Genomic DNA, 21,341 nt, shown 5'->3' on the forward strand with positions numbered 1-21,341 from the left:
GTGTCTATGGCAAAGGTCAAGGTCTTACTTCATGACCAAAGGAAAATTACACATCAAAGCATTCATTTGTGAGTATAACTTCTATATACATGTACATAGATTGATTTTAATATTACTTAAAACAAATGTTTTTTATGGTGAGTTGAGTTGTCTTGCCTATTAATCAATCATTATTTGCTTTCTTTTATCTTGATTTCCTTGTCGGTTACTATTATTTCTTATATAACATTTTAGTGATAAGCCTCTCCCTTGCGCCCTGTCTTGTTTTTGTTTTGGGTCCTCCTTGGCTCCTTGCCGCTGTTTCTTGTTCGTGGGTCGTGTGGGGGTTGCGTTTATTGAACGCCGCTTTTCCTTGTTGATCTTGTTTGTCATATTTTTCGCAAAAGGTCAAGATCACAAGAGGTCAAACGTCAAATAAAAACAAAATTTGAATGTCTGCACTGTATTTTGCTTAGTTTTAAGAGGATTTTTGTTAAACCTGCTTGCTCTGAGCTCAACATAATTGTCAAAAAGGCTTCTTAGTGTTTGTGTGTGCGTGCATGCATCCCAACTTGTTCAGGCAATAACTTCTTTGTGCAAAGAGAAATTTTCAAATAACATGTTTTGAGTTTTAAGGCACAAATGTTCATCATGAGACTTTGTGTCATGCACATTAACCCAGGTCACCAGATCAGAGGTCACCTAAGATGATGCAATGTCAAGATTTTGCCTTGAGTATAGAGATGTTGTGATGCGCACTTCTCACCTTGATCTGAATTTTATAGGTTCAGGTTTGAATTAAGACGAGCACACGTTAGCATGACATGTATTATATATTTTTTTCCGTTATCAACTGCTGGTCAACCATGATTAGAACATTTAATCTTTCGAAATATATGGTCGACTCAGCTCAACCATACAATGACAAAATGAGCATAATGGCACTTTAACATTTGCAGTTATTGATTCTCCTTTTTCCAAGTAACTTTTTTTAAAGAGATCAAACTAAGATGTCAAACATAAACGTGTATCTATACGTATTTCTATTTAAGTGGGCTTTATTATATGTGGAAAATATAGACAACATGATATATATTCGATTTTTATATCTTTACGAAATTTATTTAATCATCTTATGAATGATTTGAGTTTTCTAGAAAATACGGGGTCATTATCAACTACTAAGCATAACATGCCCCAAAATGAAATAAAATATAATTATTATAATTTATTGAACATTTGTGTAAAAGTTTTTTGCGTAACAGTTCAAAGTTCAAAAGCATTTTTGTTTCAATTTAAGATCCGATTTAGTAGGCATTAGCTGTCGTAGATTTTATTCGTTCGTCTGTGGTGAATTGTATGCTCAAGCTGGCACTGAAATACATACATATAACAGTTTAATCCTATAATATATAATCAATTTATTCCTCTATCTAAATCTCACCAACTTTAATGACAGATGGTGCATTCTTTAATCACATGCTTTCGTTTCATATGACTCCATCGACATATGAACTGTACCAAGTAAATTACACAAATGTATATGAAATATAAGCAAAATATAGTTTGAGTTGAAAATTCGTTAAATTGGTTTTACTTTTTCTTGAGTTTGCCAATTATTTTATGCAATGTTTCAATAGTTCACATTCAGTTACAGGTACACTTCGTTAAGAGATGTACTTGGTGCGAAGTAACATTCCCACACAACTTCACCCCCCCCCCCAAACACACACCAGTCGAATGTAACTTTTAATCTCAATCAAAGTTTAAACATCATTAATTTTAAACTATTGGAAGGGAAGGTATTACTTCCCATTTAACTTTCGGGCCATTTTACCTTACAATTTCCTTAACTGACCTTATTACTAAACAATGCACTTTGAGTCAAACTAGAGTTTCTATCTATAAAGACAAACATACTCTGTCTTATATTTAGATTAAACAAGTTGATTAATGATCATTAATTTTGTTATACATTGATGAACCTCAATATTTTGGAAAGAATATTATTTATTTAAGTAAAAGGGACTATTTAATATGCAATTAAATTGAACTATAAAATAAATGAATTTTTTATCCTGACGCACAGAAAAAATTGCTAGTGAAGAATATAATGAAGGACAAGAACTTGTTCCAGAGTAGAAACATCATGCAAGTTTCCATTTATATATGGCATAAATTACACTGTAAATAAAAAAGATGTAATATAATATTGTAACATATCATGTTTTATAATACATGTATATGATATTAAATAACTGCTTGAAACAATTGAATAAAATGAATATATTATATATAGAAGTATTTTAATTTACGGACAAAAATATAACAAAACGTACAACAAGCTTTCTCGGTACATGCAAGAACGCCATCAATGCAGGTACATGTATTACACTCTATCTGTATGCTCTCTCCGTGTTGAATGTTTACTTTAACTTTATCACTCCCTTCACCAACTTCATATTTACAACTTTTACCGCCTGAAAAATCAACAGCTTATTTATTCATGCATGCAACTTTATTATGGTTAGATATACATTTGACAGAGTACCTATTTTTCACTTTTGTTTTTTTGCCCCTTATAACACAATGCTGGGACGTTGCTTTAGCAGATCGTTTTAAATTGCCGGATATATTTAAGAAATGATATCAGTTTTAACGGTGTTTATCGGCTATTTAACACCGGTTTGAAGTTTTTCAAAATAACCGATAAACACCGCTCAGACCTATATTTTCGATTCTAACATGATAAAATAATGAAGATCATTTAATGTCATTTTTTAAGCGGAGATTACTTCCGGTGCCGATTTTCGTTTTGCGCTGTTTGATTTCGCACCCTACTGTTGCTAAGTTATAGAAATTATTAAACAAAAGAAATAATAAGAAAAAAAGTTATTTTATCAAGTTTTCACGTCTCATGCTGGATTGTTTGATTAATCATTCTTGTATGTTTGAAATGACGTCATTGTAGCGCCTTTATGAATGAGATGTATAATGAGGATTACGTCATTACGCTGCATTCGGTTTGGCGCCGTTTTGTAACTGATATTGATCAAATCTGTGGTGTTAGTGTATAAGAGATACTATTTCAGTATTGTATGAAAAGAAAACATTATAACTTAAATATAAGAACTGAAAATATCAATTTAATGTTGTTGTTGTTTTTTTTCATTATTAAATTGCTTTATAAAGCTTTGTAAACTACATTATCTAGGAAGAAAACATAACAGCCGATTATACAAATAGACCCTAACAAGTGTTTATTGGCAAGTAAACACCGTTTTTTTTTTCTTTGTCTGTAGTGACACAATCACGAAGAGTGTTAGAATTATCATTGAACCTACACAAATATAGATAATACAGTATGTTGTTTATTACATATACAAAGTAACAGCTGCATCTAAATATCTTATTACTTACATTTTAATTGCAATTTATGTGACGTGATCTATGGTAAAACAATTGATTTTGGAATCATAAAACAAATAACACTCACATATACTACACTACTGTTAGAAAATAACGTATACATTACATATATTATTATCAAAGTAATGTCAAAGGTCGAAACAAATCCAAACGAAACGATTGTGAACGGGGGACGGAGAGTCTCGTTACAATATCATAGGACCATTTGGTAAATTACACAAATGGTATCGAACCAAGAATCTCCGGACTATTGGTAACTTAAACAAATGGTCCTGTGATATCGAACGGAGACATTCCAGACATTTGGTAACTTAAACAAATGGTCCTGTGATATCGAACCGAGACTCTGGACATTTGGTTATATCGAACCGACATTCTCCGGACTTTTGGCAACTTAAACAAATGGTCCTGTGATATCGAACCGACATTCTCCGGACTTTTGGTAACTTAAACAAATGGCCCTGTGATATCGAACCGACATTCTCCGGACTTTTGGTAACTTAAACAAATGGTCCTGTGATATTGAACCGAGACATTCCGGACATTTGGTAACTTAATCAAATGGTCCTGTGATATCGAACCGACATTCTCCATACTTTTGGCAACTTAAACAAATGGTCCTGTGATATTGAACCGAGACATTCCAGACATTTGGTAACTTTATCAAATGGTCCTGTGCTATCGAACCGACATTCTCCATACTTTTGGCAACTTAAACAAATGGTCCTGTGATATTGAAACGAGACATTCCGGACATTTGGTAACTTAAACAAATGGTCCTGTGATATCGAACCGAGACATTCCGGACATCTGGTTACCTAAATGCATGGTCCTGTGATATCGAACCGAGACATTCCGGACATTTGGTAACTTTAACAAATGGTCCTGTGTTATTGAACCGAGTCTCTCTGGACATATGGTAAACTAAACAAATGGTCCTGTGATATCGAACCGAGACATTCGGGACATATGGCAACTTAAACAAATGGTCCTTCGATATCGCACCGTCACACTCCGGACATTTGGTAAATTACATAAATCGTTCTGTGATATCGAACCGAGACATTTCGGACATTTAGTAACTTAAACAAATTGTCCTGTGATATCGAACCGAGACATTCCAGACATTTGGTACTTTAAACCTATGGTCCTGTGATCTCGTTTTTTCCGAACATATGGTAAATTACACAAATGGTCCTGTGATATCGAACCGAGACATTCGGGACATATGGCAACTTAAACAAATGGTCCTTCGATATCGCACCGTCACACTCCGGACATTTGGTAAATTACATAAATCGTTCTGTGATATCGAACCGAGACATTTCGGACATTTAGTAACTTAAACAAATTGTCCTGTGATATCGAACCGAGACATTCCAGACATTTGGTACTTTAAACCTATGGTCCTGTGATCTCGTTTTTTCCGAACATATGGTAAATTACACAAATGGTCCTGTGATATCTAACCGAAAATCTCCGTCCCCGTTTACACAAAATATTTGTTCATTGAATTTTTCTGACCATGTTACATTCCGTTTTAAAGCAATGTGATGTAATGGTCAGTGATGAACATAGTCTAAAGGGAAATATTAACTTTGATAGTTTGTAGCAGCCACATAATGTGCATAGACCAATAAGATCCTGAGATCGGGATACATATTTTTTTTAAAAAAGTAGTTGTTTGCTTTTAACTTCAAGGCCAGGATTCACGCTTTAATATTTCTCGAATAAAACATTTTATAGACATATCAGCTCACCTGGACCTTAACGTATTTTCATCTAAATGGTAGTGCATACAGGTGTAACATTTTCCGAAAATAAACAGCAATTGCTATATGTTTGTTACGCCTGAATATCTTTATAAAACCGCCACATTTGTCAACAATTTAGATGAAAGTATCGTTTATTTAATGCTATAATGTGATCAGTTGTTTAGTATGTAAATAACAAGATTTATTATATACTAGTACTTACAAATGAAATATTGAGAAATATTGATAAAATAAAATGCGTATTTTCATTTTCCGTATTTTCACTGTAAAAATTTATTTTTCACTGCAGTGCAACATATTTTCCGTATTTTCACTTATGTCTTGCCGGACTACTTTCTTTTAATTTCTGCCAGTACACAAAATTTAAGGTAAAGTCTTTCAAATTTTAATGTCAAAAAAGAGAAAAATGTATATAATAAACAGAAAATTCAAGTTTTTTTTCTATAAATACATGATTTATTTTCATCTTGTGGCATGAAAATTACCATATTTCACTTGTGGCTACCGCCACTCATGAAATATTTATTTTCATACCACTCGATGAAAATAAATCATGTATTTATAGAAAAAACTTGAATTTTCTGTTTATTATATACATTTTTCTCTTTTTTGACATTAAAATTTGAATAATAATAATAATAATAAAAATAATAATAATTGTATCATACATAATTTTACTCTCTAAAACTTAAGTGATTTTATAACTCCGCTACATCACTGACCTGATGTTGCAGTTTTTCATCAATACATTTATTGTGCGTCTATACAACGAGTTGAACAGCTTATAATATATATTATTTTAATAATACTACATATAGTGAAAAGGTCACGACAAGGTTTTGAATAGCAGTGACATTCATACACTCAATGATTTAATTTAAAACATGGTATAAGTTACTTAGTTAAATTGAAATTTTGTCGTCAATCATTTCCTCATAACCATTATTTGTAATAACAAATACAAATACAAAACACACACGAGTTTATGAATGAATAAATTAATATATAAATTAATTAATTAATTAATGTTTGTCTGTTTGTAATTAATTACAAACAGACAAACAAACATTAAACAAATAAATAAATGAATAAAAAAATTGTCGTCAAACATTTCCCCATAACCATTATTTGTAATAACAAATAAATAAAACAGGTACGATATTATAAATGAATATAAAAAACAGTCAAACAAACAACATAAAACAAACAAAAACAACAACAACAACAGTCAATAAATGGAAAAAATTCGGAATGATAATAACAACACATACCTCTGCACTTCGGACAACATTGTCCCTCAGCTGGTATCTCTTCGCAACCAGGTGGATAATAACATTTTATCACGGCACAGTCCTTTGCTCGGGCTCCTTTCACAATCATTAAATTAGAAAGGAGAACGAATGCAAGTATTATTTTGACCGAATCCATTTCTAAAAACAAATTTCAAAAAAGATAAATATACTCTGATGGGGCTTTACATAATTACGTACGAAATGATGAAGTTGTAAACAAATCAAAGACAATGTTTTATATTTTATAACATCTTTTCTTTGTTTTTCATAATCATCAACTATCTTATTTAACAACAAGTACTTTAGATTATAAAACAATTATTTTATTCTCTTGTCCTTTGTCACAATATGATTCTAGAAGATTGCTTCTTAAAACTTAAAGAATTCTTGTATAAGTCACATCATAAAATTTATGTGAGCAACTGTCTATTAGAACATAATTTTGTCTTTATTATATAATTTTTCATGCTTTTAATTAATTTTGATCTATCTTACAATTATAATATGATATTCGGGTTTTTATCTGAACTTTTCTTATAGTTTATTTCGAAATTATCTTACATTATTCTGATTACTTATCACTATATTTCCCGAATATGTCTCTTAATATCAAACACACAACAATTATGTAAATATTTACCTAACAACTTTCAAGATATATCCGTCTTATTATATAGCAAAACAGCGTAAAATAAAGAAAGTATATTTATTTAATGTTGATCAACAGGTATGACGAGGCTATATGCGTTATCTAAAATGTTTATGTTTTTTGTTACAACATCTGTTTATTTATTTTATATGATTACTGCCATGAGTCACGTATAATATTTTACATAAGCATCTATCTTATTGCCTTTATACATATGCACTCCTAAAAAGCAAGCAAATTGTTAAAGTGTATCTTAAAAAGATATTATCTAATTGCACTGTTTGTTCTAATGTTCTAGTCTAATGTTTTTATACTTTATAAATGATATCGTCGAAAATTTAAACACGGACATCGAAGGAATATTTACTCTAGACGAGCTAAAACTGTTCATTTAACTATTTGCCGATGATTCGGTACTTTTTGCAAACACTCAAAATGCACTTCAAGATTTACTAAACAAACTAGAAGCATATTGTGATACTTGGGGCCTAAAAATAAACACCGACAAAACAAAAGTAATGATTTTCGAAAGGGGCCGTCATACACAACATAATTTTATTTTATGTGAACAACAATTAGATGTTGTTAAATCCTTCAAATACTTAGGAACACACCTATTTAAAAATGGTTCTTGGTTCAGAACGCAAAGCAGGATAGCACAGTACGCATCATATGCTTTACACAACTTGTTCATTATTTTCAACCAAATTGAATTAACCAATAAAGATAAATGTAATCTGTTCGATAGCCTAGTTAGATCAGTCCTAAATTATAATGCACCAATATGGGGAAATCACGAATCAAAAGCTATTGAGTTGATACATTGTAAATTTTTACGTAAGGTGCTTGGTGTAAAAAAATCTACAAATCTAGAAGGGCTGTATGGTGAGGTTGGAAGAGTACCTATGAAAATATATAGAAAACTATTGATGATTAAATACTGGATTAAAATATTGACATCTTCCAATGTATTAATAAGAAAGGTTTATGATATGTTGTCAAATGATGCTAATCAAAATATTACATATAACAACATGAATTGGGCTTATCAGATAAAACGTATTCTAGAGGAAATAGGATTAGCTGACATATGGATTAATCAAACTAATATAGTCATCCCTTATTATTTCATCAAACAGAGAATCCTTGATATTTATAAACAATCTTGGTACACTAATATCAACAACTCTAACAGATTATCTTCATACTGTCTATTTAAACATACTTTTTATCTTGAAAAATATCTAGAATGTATAGATGAAAGAAAATATCAAATAGCATTATCTAAATTTAGATTGTCTTCTCATCAACTAGCTATCGAAACTGGAAGATACACAAATGTCGATCGACAACTTCGAATTTGCCAAGAATGTAATATGCGCATGATTGAAAATGAGTATCATTTTTTATTAGTATGCCCGAAATATAGAGAACTAAGAACCAAATATTTTAAACCATATTATTGTAGATGGCCATCAATCCAAAAGTTCATAACCCTTCTTTCATGTGAATTTTCAAAAAGTATTACCAATGTTGCTAAATTCATATATTCTGCCTTTCAACTAAGAAATACCAATAACAATGTTTAAATACACTGGCGATTTCTTTAGTATTTTATACTATCATACTATATAATGATCAAAGAAACGCAGTTTTTAATAGTTAATTTTTATTTACTGATCTAGTCACAGTTGCAGAAAATTTGTATTGTTTTTTTTGAAAATTGACTGAATGTACATGTTATCAATATACTTATCCTTTTTGAATTGATCATGTTCTTCTGTTAAAAATTTCATGTCTGTACTTCTTGCATTGTAAATGGCTATGTATGTATGTAAACACATATTATGCTAATAAACTATATATGTTATGTTGTAGTTTTTTATTTTTAACACGTCAGAGCACGCCTGGTAAACGATGTTTAGAGCTACCTCTTTTAGAGGTATACGGTTAATCGCTCTATCGCTACTTCCTAGCTAGTTCATTTTGCTTAATAATCAGGTGTCAAGTGTTTTCATTTTTTAAATATATTTTGTAAACTCTTCACCAAATATCGAAATTCGGAGAATACAATGGCAGGTAGATTTGATTATGATTTCAAAAAAAAACATCGTTGTTATAATTGTGTTTGAAATGTAGTTCTGGAGGCGTTTCCCAGTTAAGAAATTTTGAAACGGACCCTTTCATCATGAAATAGATTATTTTCTCTTTAATTTTCATCTAAACAGCGATTCATATCAAAAACAAAAACGTTTCAAGTAGATATAAGGTCTATAAATGAAATAAGATTGAAATTTGATCAAAACATTAGTTAATACAGAAAATATAGGATATTTGTTCTGGGAGACAGCTCTGTCGTGGAGCAAGTCGTCATGTCGCTAAGGAGACAGCTCTATGGTTACGTACAAAATACATTGTATGTAATTGTTTGTGTATATTCTATTCATAACAATTATCACGGCACAAAAATTTAACAAAAACAATAACAAATGTAATTTTATATATGTATATCATCGCGTAATGAAACATTACATTTACAGCGTTTGAATTGTTATCGACTCATTTTTTTCACTGCACACAGCTTTTACTTTTTATATGTAATAAACAGCATACAGTTCTAAGATATATGTGTAGATTCAATTAAGAAATAATATCGGTCTGATCGGTGTTTATCGGCTATTAAACACCGGTTTGGAGTGTTGATGGGTAGGAATTGACCACCTGGGTGGTTCATTTGCTCGCATCAAAACGACCACTCAGACCGATATTATTCCGATTCTAACAAGATAAAATCAGGAAAATCACTTTTTTTTCAAGCGGAGATTACTTCCGGTGCCGATTTTCGTGAAACGCTGTTCGATTTCGCACCCTACTGTTGCTAAGATATAGAAATTATGAAACAAGCGAAATAATAAGAAAAAAAAGTTATTTTATAAAGTTTTCAACAATAAAAACTTACTTATAAGTCTAGATTTTTTTATATACTTATAAATGAAATATTGAGAAATATTGATGGAATAAAATGCGTATTTTCATTTTCCGTATTTTCACTGTAAAAATTTATTTTTCACTGCAGTGAAACATATTTTCCGTATTTTCACTGGTGTCTTGCCGGACTACTTTCTTTTAAATTCTGCCAGTACACAAAATTTAAGGGAAAGTCTTTCAAATTTTAATGTCAAAAAAGAGAAAAGTGTATCTAATAAACAGAAAATTCAAGTTTTTTCTATAAATACATGATTTATTTTAATATTGTGGCAAGAAAATTACCATATTTCACTCGTGGCTACCGCCACTCATGAAATATTTATTTTCATACCACTCTATGAAAATAAATCATGTATTTATAGAAAAAACTTGAATATCCTCTATGTATTGTGTTTACAGTGCTCAATTTATCATTCTTGTATGTTTGAAATGACGTCAGCGTTTATGAATGAGTTGTATACTCACGATGACGTCATTACACTGCTTACGGATTGGCGCCGTTTTGTCAAAATATATATTAACTGATATGGATCAAATCTGTGGCGTAAGTGTATGTAAGTTATTATTTCGTTATTGTATGAAAAGAGAACAATACAAGAACTGAAATTATCAATAAAATGTTTTTTATTTTTGCTTTAAAAAGGCTTTGTGAACTATATAATCGAGAAAGAAAACATAACAGCCACATATACAAGTAGTCCCTAACCAGTGTTTATTGTCAGTTTAACCAGTATTTTCTTCTTTGTTTATAGTGACAAAATCACGGGGAGCGTTAGAATTATCATTATAAATATATATAGACAATGAAGAAAGAAAAGGTGTTTTAAAAGGGAAAAAGGAGAATAACTTTTTGACTAGCTTGAAACAATGTTAGATATTAGTACTTTAGCTAAAATGGAAACTCCCTAAGCATTTTAAATAGGGAACCAAGTCTTCTCAGAAAGCTTGAAAAACAAGTACATCAAAAGCTCAATAAATATTTCTTGTTACAACTGTCATATTCATATTTCTATTATCCCATATGAACGGTTACTATGTGACGCTTCAAATTTTCAGGGATGCTAAATTGTTAAGAGCAATGTATACATTATGTGTTCCTGTTAGATAATTGTGTGTGTACATTTGAAATGTGAAATCTGTAAACAGTGTTCACATTTGTACAGCTTACTACTCATCCTGGAGTTGGAATAAAAGTAAGCTCACTTCGTGAATGGTGTAACAGGAATAACTGCTAATATAAAGGAAATATTGTCAAGTAGTTTCTTTCTTTCTTCATAATGAAACCCGTGGTATCAACATCCTATATATCTTTTACATCGGAATCTTTTGACATTTTTTTGCAGATATCATTTTTTGTTCTTTTGAAACCATAAAGCTATCGTCTTGGCGACATGACTACCTCCTTCACGACAAAGCTATCTCGCAGAATAAATATCCTACATTTTCTTTAATAAATAGCTTTTGTGGTGATTTAAATTTAATTTTGCTTCTAGACCTTATATCTATTTGAAAAGTATTTGTTTTTAATCTGAATCGCTGTTTAGCTGAAAATGGGAGGAAAATAATCTGTTTCATGATGAAACAGTCCATTGAAACGCTAAATTCGCAACATTTTACTTAAAATCTTCTTACATGCCGGAATCAATTTTAAACAATGATAATTTTACACATTTCAAAGCATTCCCACTATTGACGAATAACAGTTGTTTCTTAAACCAAGTGAATAGTTTAAACAAAATGCATTTATGTATTTGGAGACTTACATAATTATATCCCTTCCAGTAATGTATACGAACAGATTCAATCAAAAAGAGAATCTTCGGGTTCATTTTTCCTTCTTAGTGTTGGTAATAGTTTTGTTGTAAAATGCTGAAGTAATGAATAATTCAACAATTTTTTTTTTGAGATTTGATATAAAATATATAGTTGATCTTTGAAATTATGGTTAATGCTGGAGGTATGTCAATAATTTTAGTAAACATATTTTAACGCCAAAAACTGTATTATGGAAAAGGATGCATACGCGGTTTGATTGAACATACTTATGGATGGTACAGGAGAGCGCATGCTAACACCCACACCCCATTACACCAGCTGAAGTAGAATTAAAAAATGGTGAAATGTTACGACGGTTATCAGGGACACGTCTTTGCCATTTATGAACAGAGGCATTTGGCCTTAAGTAAAAGAATGCGTGTGTCCTTTACGGGAAGTTCAAGTGTAAAGAATTAATTAAAAATACCACAAAAACAACATTTATGTCATGATGAGCGCTTTTCAAGGATTGACAATGTAACATCTTTGATTTAATGTACACGGTGACTTTTTACGGCCTTAACACTGCACAAACAAGACAGGCACAGTTTGATTTAGCCTATTCTTGAAAAAGGTAAAATTGAAAAATCTTGATAGAGATTCAACAGACTATGCCTTATACAAAATATCTATGCTCTGGGCCTGGTGGGTCTGTAGAAGATTTGTTTTCTTATAATTAAATTTGGTTGTCATGGCAAAAACAAATTATACATAGAATCATTCTTTGAACAACTTTGGAAGCACTATACCAAAGAAACAATCATGCCAAGTTTGGTTGACATGGGTATTTTTCAGGACCGTCCATGAACAAGCTCAAATAAAACCGAAACCTGTAACATTTTCAATTTTGCCGTGTATGATGTTCTTTATGGATTATTTTCTTTATTTTATTTTTCTATTCCATTAAAAGCCCAAACAAAAATATTTTGCCTGCTTTTAATTCTTTCGTTTTGTATTCCTTTTTATTGATTCCCCTTTTCTTTTTTTCCATTTTCAGTGTTTTCATTTTCATGCAATAAGGTAGACTGTCTGTCCAAATGCTACACATTTTTTTCACTTTTTTCAAACAAAATTATTAAACGTTTCGAGAAATGGTGGATATCACTCTTTAGTTTTATAATATACCGTCTATTGAATTTATACACAAAAGCAAACGCTTAGATATTAGGAAAATATTTTATTAGAATAAATGCGCTGCAATCTGCGGTCCCATTCCCGTGGTGAGATCTTTGTTACATGTTTAAACCTACGTTAATCACAAATTACAAATGTCATTTTCACGGTTGATTATATCACACACGTGTTACTCTTTCGATCTGTGACATATACAACTCAAAATGACATTTAGATATTTGTAATATTCACACATGTGTTGTAAAAAACATTTATTTTACGTGAGTCATCCCCCGCCATAAAATGTAATTCTTTAAATTTGAAGTTCACAAAAATGATACCACTGTAAAAAGCTGCTTTTATGTATTTTTTTCTTTTGTGTTATTAGAATAAGGTCTAGAACAAGTAATGTAAGTTTTTTCGTAAACAGGTTGCAGAGAGAGAGAGCAAATATATTGGTGAAAATTATACATTATACAAATGTTGTGCAAAATGTTTTGAAAGAAAAATGATAACGGTATGAACTTAAAACTAATTAACAGTCTGTTTCAAGTACAAAATATGGTAAACAAGAACCTTGAGCGTATTTATTTCACTCTTTATTGAGATGAAGTAAAAGAATTTAATAAAGACACATAGTCAAGTAAAAATACATTAAATTCAAATTAAATTCATCATTATGCCCTAGAAATGATTTTATTTCTTTTTCTAAAAAGCTTTTTTTTATTTTTTGTGTACTTTATAGTTTCCAAAAAAGTACTGAATTACCAATTATTATAATATTGTTTTGACAATTAGTACAGTTATATTGATTTAGTATTTTGTATGGAAGTCAAAATACTACTTTTTAAACCTTTTGTCATTTTTTGTGACAAATAATTTCACATTTAGCACTATGTCAAACATGCCCTAAGACCAATATTTAAACAATTTAAAAAACTCAAGTAAACAATTTGTCCGTTTCTGAGGCAAAATTTCCCTTTAAAGTAGCATTATGCCTATCCAAGGATAAACAGTGAGTGAACAATTTCAATAATTCCTTAAAAAAAAATAATTTACTTCGCGCGAATGATAAATGACTCATGTGTCCCAAATAATATCCATAAATATTCCTTGGATGTTGATGTTGATGTCCTGAACAATTTCCAATATCGAATGTTGATAAATCACTATTATAATAGCCTATTATGTAAAATACATGTATATGAATGTAGTCAATGCAGCCCAACTTAACAATAAAACAAGGGAAAATTTTTTGCCAAATACGTCCGTCACAAAATCAATTGACAAAGATGTGAGCATTTTAGACATATATAGGATATATGCTCCGGACACTATCCGGACAATATCTGGGTATTTTATCATCTCCAGTGACACCTTGTATATATTAACTTTAATAAAATGGTTTACAACCGTAGTCATGATAATGACCATTTTTGTTTCAATCCCTTAAATGATATATGAATAAATACCGGTAGTCTAAATACACATTTTCATATTTTTATCTGAAATTTGACCTCTATACTTGGTCTTAACCCTATCCGCAGTGACCTAAATTTGCACGTGGCACTCCGCCTCATAATGATGATTATTTTTGACAACATGTATTTAAATCCCTTCATACATGTAGAAATTTTGCTCCGGACAAGAACTTTTCAATGGCCTCTCAGTGTAACCTTGCCTTTGACCCAGAGACCTGGTTTATACTCGCGACACATTTCTCATAGTGGTGAACATTTTCTATGAAGTTTCATTGAATTTCATGGGTGAAGGAGATATGCTCCGGACAAAATCTCTATATTTTAACATTGACCTTGCTTATAATAACCTCAATTACATGTTTTACGTCCGAAGTAATGATAATAACCATTTGTGTTTTCAAACCCTCCATAATGATGACTTAATGGTCCAATACACATTTCATATTTTTATTTAAACGTTGATTCCTATGTGTGACCTTAATCTTGGTTGAAGGGAGCTGAATTTTGTACGCCTTATAATGGTGAACATTTGTGCGAAGCTATATTGAAATCACACACCATACATGTAGAAGATTTGCTCGGACAAAATCTTAATATTTTATCATTTTTAATAAATTTGACCTTGCATATACATGTATAAACCTAAATTACATGTTTCACAACCGTAAACATAAAGATGACCATTTGTGTTTTTATCTCTCCATAAATGATAACTAAACTAGAACATTGAACTGTATGTGAGACCTTGACCTTGGCCGTAGGGACCTAGGGATGAAGAAGATTTACACCGGCTCTTTGAAGTTTTATTAACAATCCCTCAATGTGTGTAGGAGCTATGCTCCGGACACAATTGGTCGCCGCCCGCCCTTCCGTTCGCAAGGGGCGTTCCTGTATTACATACCTTTTTTCGAATGGGCGTATAAAATGAGCAAAATGTCACTATAACATCTACAGGCATGCAAGCACTCGCTGATACACCATTAGGGACTCTTATTCACTTATGGCTGTTTATTAGCTCTACATGTTTTCTTCTTTTTTACAATTTTACTGTGCAGCACTATACTTCACTGACTTCTGGAAATAGTGTTTACAAAAGTTATATAACCTTATCTTCCACTGAGCCGGTATTTGAACAAAAAACTCTGATGATTAAGAGATAACTAAGAGCAATGAAACTATGTTCATTATGGTCGAGTATTTATTAAAGATACTTTATGTTCACAGTCATGCTATATTTTCAAGTCCTTGCATATGTTTAAGAAGATGCATGAAATGATGTTGATGTTATTAAAGGGATCTGAAAGAAGTTAAACGTAATACGTGATGCTTGACAAATTTCATATAAACTAGATAACCAGATGTTGTGAGATTATGTGTATCGTAGAAGCTTCGTCAACCGTCAATATGTATACCTTGTCATTTAACGTGCTGTTGCTATATTAAATTGTAAGACTGATTTATTCTTAAAACTGAAAGGTCAAAATTTACAGGTTGATTCAGTGTTTGATCATATTCGGAAAATATAGGGGTAAGTAATTAAAAAACTGTAAGAAAAGTTAGGAATAAAAAAGTTCGGATAAAAATTCCTACACGAGATACCAAGGTATTTATTATTATTTATGTTAAAAAATATAAAATTACAAGTAAAACAATTGTTTTGTCAACAGTCGGACAATACTTGTTAACTTATTTTGTAATTTAAAGGACCTCATTGATAATAAGGAATAGATGGTATGAAATACAAAGAAATGCTTATATTTTAGAAATTTGTTTTCAGACAAAGGTGGAATAGAAATGGATTCGGTCAAAATTGCGCTTGCATTTGTTTTGCTTTCTTATACAATGGTTGTCAATGGGACCCCTGTGAATAAGTGCGCATTAATTTTATGCTATTTACCAATCGATTGTGACAAATCGCCACCAGCTAACGGACAATGCTGTCCAAAATGCAAAGAAGGCAAAGGTATGAACAATGAGAAGTTGTTATATCATTCCGTAATTTTTTTTGATAAAGATTCATAAGATTCATAAATACGTTAAAAATGTATACAAAGTTATGTTTTCAGAACAGTATACCAAATTTAGTTTTATCTAGTAAATGGGCGACAAATTGAAGTTAATTGAATGATTAGAGTAAACCATATTAAATATAATCAAACTTCGCTTTTTCTGTATGCAAAATAAAAACATTTGATAATACTCCAAGGAAACGGAATGAAATGTTATAAAAGATGTTATAATGCAATAGTTCGTACATAGAAAGACGGAAAAAAGGTTTAAACTGTCCGACAAATGTGAAGCTAGAGAGAACGTGCTATCGGGATTATAATGTAAGCACCCTTTTTCTGAATGAATATTCTTTTAAAAATCATATTCTGTAAAAGAGCAATAAACATGATTGTACTGTATAAAGAATTACAAGTCTAGCTTATACTAGTACAATATTATCGCAATTTTTAGACCAGCATTATTTCCCATAAAATTGTTAGAAATAAGACTGACTTACTATTGTCTTCAAGAAATGAAATTTCAACACAGACGTATAATTAAACATTGCTTTCCATGAATGCCTTTTGAATTGCCTACGAAATGTTATTGTAATGAAAACATGTCTGCCATGACCCTCAGAAGACAAAATTAAATAACTGTCCATTTCGAACGTCAATTTTTCTTTCTGTTCCAAAACAAGCCTTCATTTTCAGTTTGAATTTCACTCATATGTAAGACTTTATTTTGCCACGACCTTTTGCATTAAATGTAGTGTTATTAAAAAAATACATTTTATTAGCTGTCTAACATGCTGTATACATGTATGATTAATGTATGGATTAAAGACTGCGACATCAGGTAAATAATTATCTTCTGAAGCAGTGTCACATTTATGTCAAAAAGGTAATGTTAAAAAGGTATGTTAAAGGCGTATGCCACATTAACATGTAGACATATAAGCAGATATGCTAGAGGGGTATGCCACATTAACATGTAGACATATAAGCAGATATGCTAGAGGGGTATGCCACATTAACATGTAGACATATAAGCAGATGAAAACTTCGCTTTGAAATTATATAAACTTTGCACGATTTTTGAGTATTTTAACAGAATCATTTTAAACAGAAAGATTGGGGAACGGCATGGGGGGGGGCAGGGCGATGGAGTACCGGGATCATTATCGGATCGTCTGACCTTGAAGGACATTTTGCTTATTCCAATATATCCTTGAAATATTTTTTGTAATACTGGTAAAGATGATTGAAATGTTGATTCTAATTTTGATAAAAATTTATTGAAATCTATCAAATTCTTTATGAATATGCCTAACTTCAATAAAAGAATGAATAAACTATTTATGGGAAGATGTGTTTCCTATAACAGGTCAAGTAAATTTGTGCTGTTCTTAAAAAAAAACACTTCAGTTTTCTAAATGACACTATATATTCATATTGTGACCACCAATATAACAAATCTGTTTATTTTATATTTACTAAGGAATTGTGTAGAAATTATCAATATTCTTTTTATCAAATTTGAGCAAAGTATATCTTTAAAGAAAATGAGTAGAATATATAGTTGAACAAGAAATCATTGGTTCGTTTATGAAGTATTATTTTCTGACATTTCTTTCAAGTACTGCTAGCTATACAGACAACTGTAAAATAGCACAAATCTGGAGTCAAGTGATTTGTATTATATGACGAGGGATATAAACGAGTTTACTCGTTAGTATTCCTAACTCCTGTTCATACCTACTAGACTTAATTGATGACAAATGTTTTTTTTTGTTTTTTGTTTTTTTTTCAGGCCTGACGAATATAATTATGTAGATATCATTAGTTATTTTTGCCAAAAGTTTAGGTTTCAGATACGTTCATTGAATGCCGCCCTGCCTCGTTGATCTTTGCTTTCATATTTTACAAACATTTTAACTAAAAGTTATTTTCGTAACAGGTTACACCCGAATTTAACAACCATTACATTTCATATCAGATAGAAATACAACATTATCGAGAGAATTCATTTGTAAATAAAAATATTTTATCCGAGACACTTCCCAATTATGTAATCACTACTTGATATGAAATGTGTCATGTCTTTTGCCATTGAATGTATTCCATGGGGAAGAAACTGTTATACGAGATTAGGTGCTTGTGATAACTGTCATGGACTTTTGTATATACTACAAAAACACTCATCAAAATGATAATATTCATCTTTAAAAAGTGAGTTTTAGGTGCTTAATTAAGCTAAAATGATTACGTTTGCCTTACATCTTGTATTTTATGTCAAAAACTAATTCATACGCTATTTTTCATGGCCTCTTGCTTAAAATTTTGGTTGTTTTGAGTCAATTTCACTCAAAACAATAGGAGAGAGATTATGCAGTCATTAAAGCTAGGGACTCAACTCAACTGAGACTTTTTATTTTACATAAAAGAATTATAACTATTTTTTCGGAATTTGTTTGCAATTTGATGTAGGTCAACAGCATTAATTTGTGTGTGCGATCATTTACTGATGTAATAAAGACATTGTGACGTATAATGATAACTTAGATAACAATATCTAAAAGATGTAGCATCTAAAACGATAAATCTTCAAAACAAACACAAGCACCCAAGTACTCACAAACCGTCCATGCGGGTGAAAAAGAGACAAAATACTCTGCCAAATGTATGTTCAATATCGATGAGTTGCAAACATTCACAAAGAAGCTGTGATTTTTCAGGACAGTCTTGTGACTATGAAGTTGGTGAAGGTAGTGATAAAATAAAAGTAAACATTCCGGACGCGAAGAGCAAAAAGATAGACTGTAATACGTGTACATGCAGTGACGGCGTGCTTGCATGTACCAAGATTGCATGTGGTAATTTGTTTTATATTTGTCCATGAAATCAATTTCTTTTTAAAATATTATACTTTTTATCATTTGAAATACATGTAGTCATTTACATTATGTTTCATAACATTTTCAATATTATTATGTATGCAATGTAATTTATGTTTATAATTAAGCGCAGGTTAAATTTCAAATCCTTACAATGCAAAAAAATGGAAGGGATAACGTTTCAACTTATAATTCGTCAAATTGAATATGTTATAATTGTATTATGTTACTCGAAATAATCTAAAAGTTAATTGAGTGAAATAATTTTCTAGGTTAGACTTAAACTGGAAACTTATCTAGATATATCAAAAACTATCTGATACTTAAAAAGTTAACAAACACAAAAGTTTTATAGATAAACAGATACTTATCTATTATTTAACTGGTAAGTGTTGGCAGTTCTGGGCACTTTTTAGTGTTTTTGGAAGTTAGATACTTTTTCGTTATCTAGCAGAAAAAAATATCTAGTTAGTCTGATAAATATCTGTTATCTTGTTAACACGAAAACTATCTAGTTAGTCAGATAGTTAACGCGATAATTGTGTGGTTAACATCGACAGACATATGCCACCATTAGTACCTTATTTTGTTGACGTCAAACAAATTGAAATAGTCTTGATGTGAAAACTGTCCAACGTTGGTAGAAAACTGCCAAATGTAAAGATTACAACTTCAATGATCTACCGAAATGTTTTTCAACTTAAAATATACACTGTTGTTATCTTTTTGTGCAGTTGGCCTTATAAAGTTTACATGTCGATGGGACCATATTCAATCAACAAACATAATGAAAACATGCAACAAAATTACAAACTTAAACATCTCTTGCTTGCACAGGATTTCTATATGTTAACTAATATGCTTTATTTATGTATTTACAGTGGACGCTTGAAAATAAATCTCACCATAGATGCTGACCACAAACGAAAGGATATGAACTTCTATTGCTAATATCTGTTAAATCAAACTTTAAAATGAAACTTTTACCTAATTACGGTTTGTTTTATTTACATTTACAGTACATATTTTTAATATTTGACCATACCCCGTCATGTACATTCCAGAACTGTCATAGGCGAAAAAAGAATATTAATTGGCATATTGATAATATAATTGTAAAAAAAGCTTAATGATGGAATAAAAATAAAAAAGATATAAAGTGTCTATATCATGTTGTTTTGATGATTTTTTATTCTTTCACATACAGTGAAATGCAAGATAAGGAGGTATAAGAATACGTGTATCATATGCAAGAAAATAGAGGTATAATAATACGTTTATGTATTAAATGCAAGATAAAGAGGAGTAAGTGTACGTTCATGTATTATATGCAAGATAAAGAGGTATAAGAATACCTTAATGTATTATATACAAGAAAAAGAGGTAAAAGTATACGTTTATGTTATATCAGTTATAGTTATATTGTATTTTGTATGGAAGTCAAAATACTGCTTTGTTTACATTTTTGAAATTTTCTTACAGATAGTTTCACATTAAGTACTATTTTCGACATGTTACACGCGTCTAACATGCCCTAAAACCAATATTTAAACATTTTAAAACTCAAGGTTGCCCTTTTTAAAAGATGCAAGAATAAATTCGTCTCTGAGGCATAATTTATCTTTAAAGAAAAAACATTATGCCCATCCAAGGATATACAGTAAGTGAACAGTTGCAATAATTCCTTTTAATTCTATAGGTTATTTCGCTTTAACGACAAATAACTCATGTGACCAAAGGTAATATCCATATATAGAGATGTGGGCATTATAGATATGCAAAAATGCAAGAAAGAGAGGTATAAGAATACGTTCATGTATTATGTTCAGGATAACAAGAGGTCCAAGATATCACTAGATCGTTCTACTGACCCATCGAACTAATCCAAGCAATTACCTAGACAAGCATTCTGACCAAGTTTCATGACAGGTGAGT

General features: G+C 30.8%; 2 protein-coding genes across 2 annotated transcripts; one reads left to right on the top strand and one right to left on the bottom strand.

Annotated features, from left to right (window-relative positions):
* Positions 1 to 1,074: 1,074 nt before the first annotated feature.
* LOC132715934 (kielin/chordin-like protein) lies at positions 1,075 to 7,242 on the bottom strand. The gene is made up of 4 exons (XM_060699046.1): positions 7,116 to 7,242; positions 6,455 to 6,613; positions 2,319 to 2,459; positions 1,075 to 1,353 (listed from the first exon to the last, which is right to left on the bottom strand). Exons 2-4 carry the CDS (start codon positions 6,609 to 6,611, stop codon positions 1,343 to 1,345), a joined length of 309 nt encoding a protein of 102 aa, XP_060555029.1. The 5' UTR covers positions 6,612 to 6,613; positions 7,116 to 7,242; the 3' UTR covers positions 1,075 to 1,342.
* Positions 7,243 to 9,176: 1,934 nt separating this feature from the next.
* On the top strand, positions 9,177 to 20,570 carry LOC132715939 (uncharacterized peptidase C1-like protein F26E4.3). Its single transcript, XM_060699056.1, has 4 exons — positions 9,177 to 9,199; positions 16,299 to 16,484; positions 19,248 to 19,385; positions 20,288 to 20,570. The coding sequence occupies exons 2-4, from the start codon at positions 16,316 to 16,318 to the stop codon at positions 20,296 to 20,298; spliced, it is 318 nt and encodes a 105-aa protein (XP_060555039.1). The 5' UTR covers positions 9,177 to 9,199; positions 16,299 to 16,315; the 3' UTR covers positions 20,299 to 20,570.
* Positions 20,571 to 21,341: the final 771 nt, after the last annotated feature.

Source organism: Ruditapes philippinarum, unplaced genomic scaffold (assembly GCF_026571515.1).
Source record: "Ruditapes philippinarum isolate M1 unplaced genomic scaffold, ASM2657151v2 ctg3137_1_1_1_1, whole genome shotgun sequence".
Taxonomy (NCBI): Eukaryota; Metazoa; Mollusca; class Bivalvia; order Venerida; family Veneridae; genus Ruditapes; species Ruditapes philippinarum.

What these genes read in the sequence shown, in the direction of transcription:
- LOC132715934 (XM_060699046.1), bottom strand. Translation starts at nt 6,611, where the DNA reads ATGGATTCGGTCAAAATAATACTTGCATTCGTTCTCCTTTCTAATTTA. An exon ending in ATGTTGTCCGAAGTGCAGAG is followed by an intron (nt 2,460 to 6,454) that starts GTATGTGTTGTT and finishes TTGATTTTTCAG; the next exon opens with GCGGTAAAAGTTGTAAATAT.
- LOC132715939 (XM_060699056.1), top strand. Translation starts at nt 16,316, where the DNA reads ATGGATTCGGTCAAAATTGCGCTTGCATTTGTTTTGCTTTCTTATACA. An exon ending in AAAATGCAAAGAAGGCAAAG is followed by an intron (nt 16,485 to 19,247) that starts GTATGAACAATG and finishes GTGATTTTTCAG; the next exon opens with GACAGTCTTGTGACTATGAA.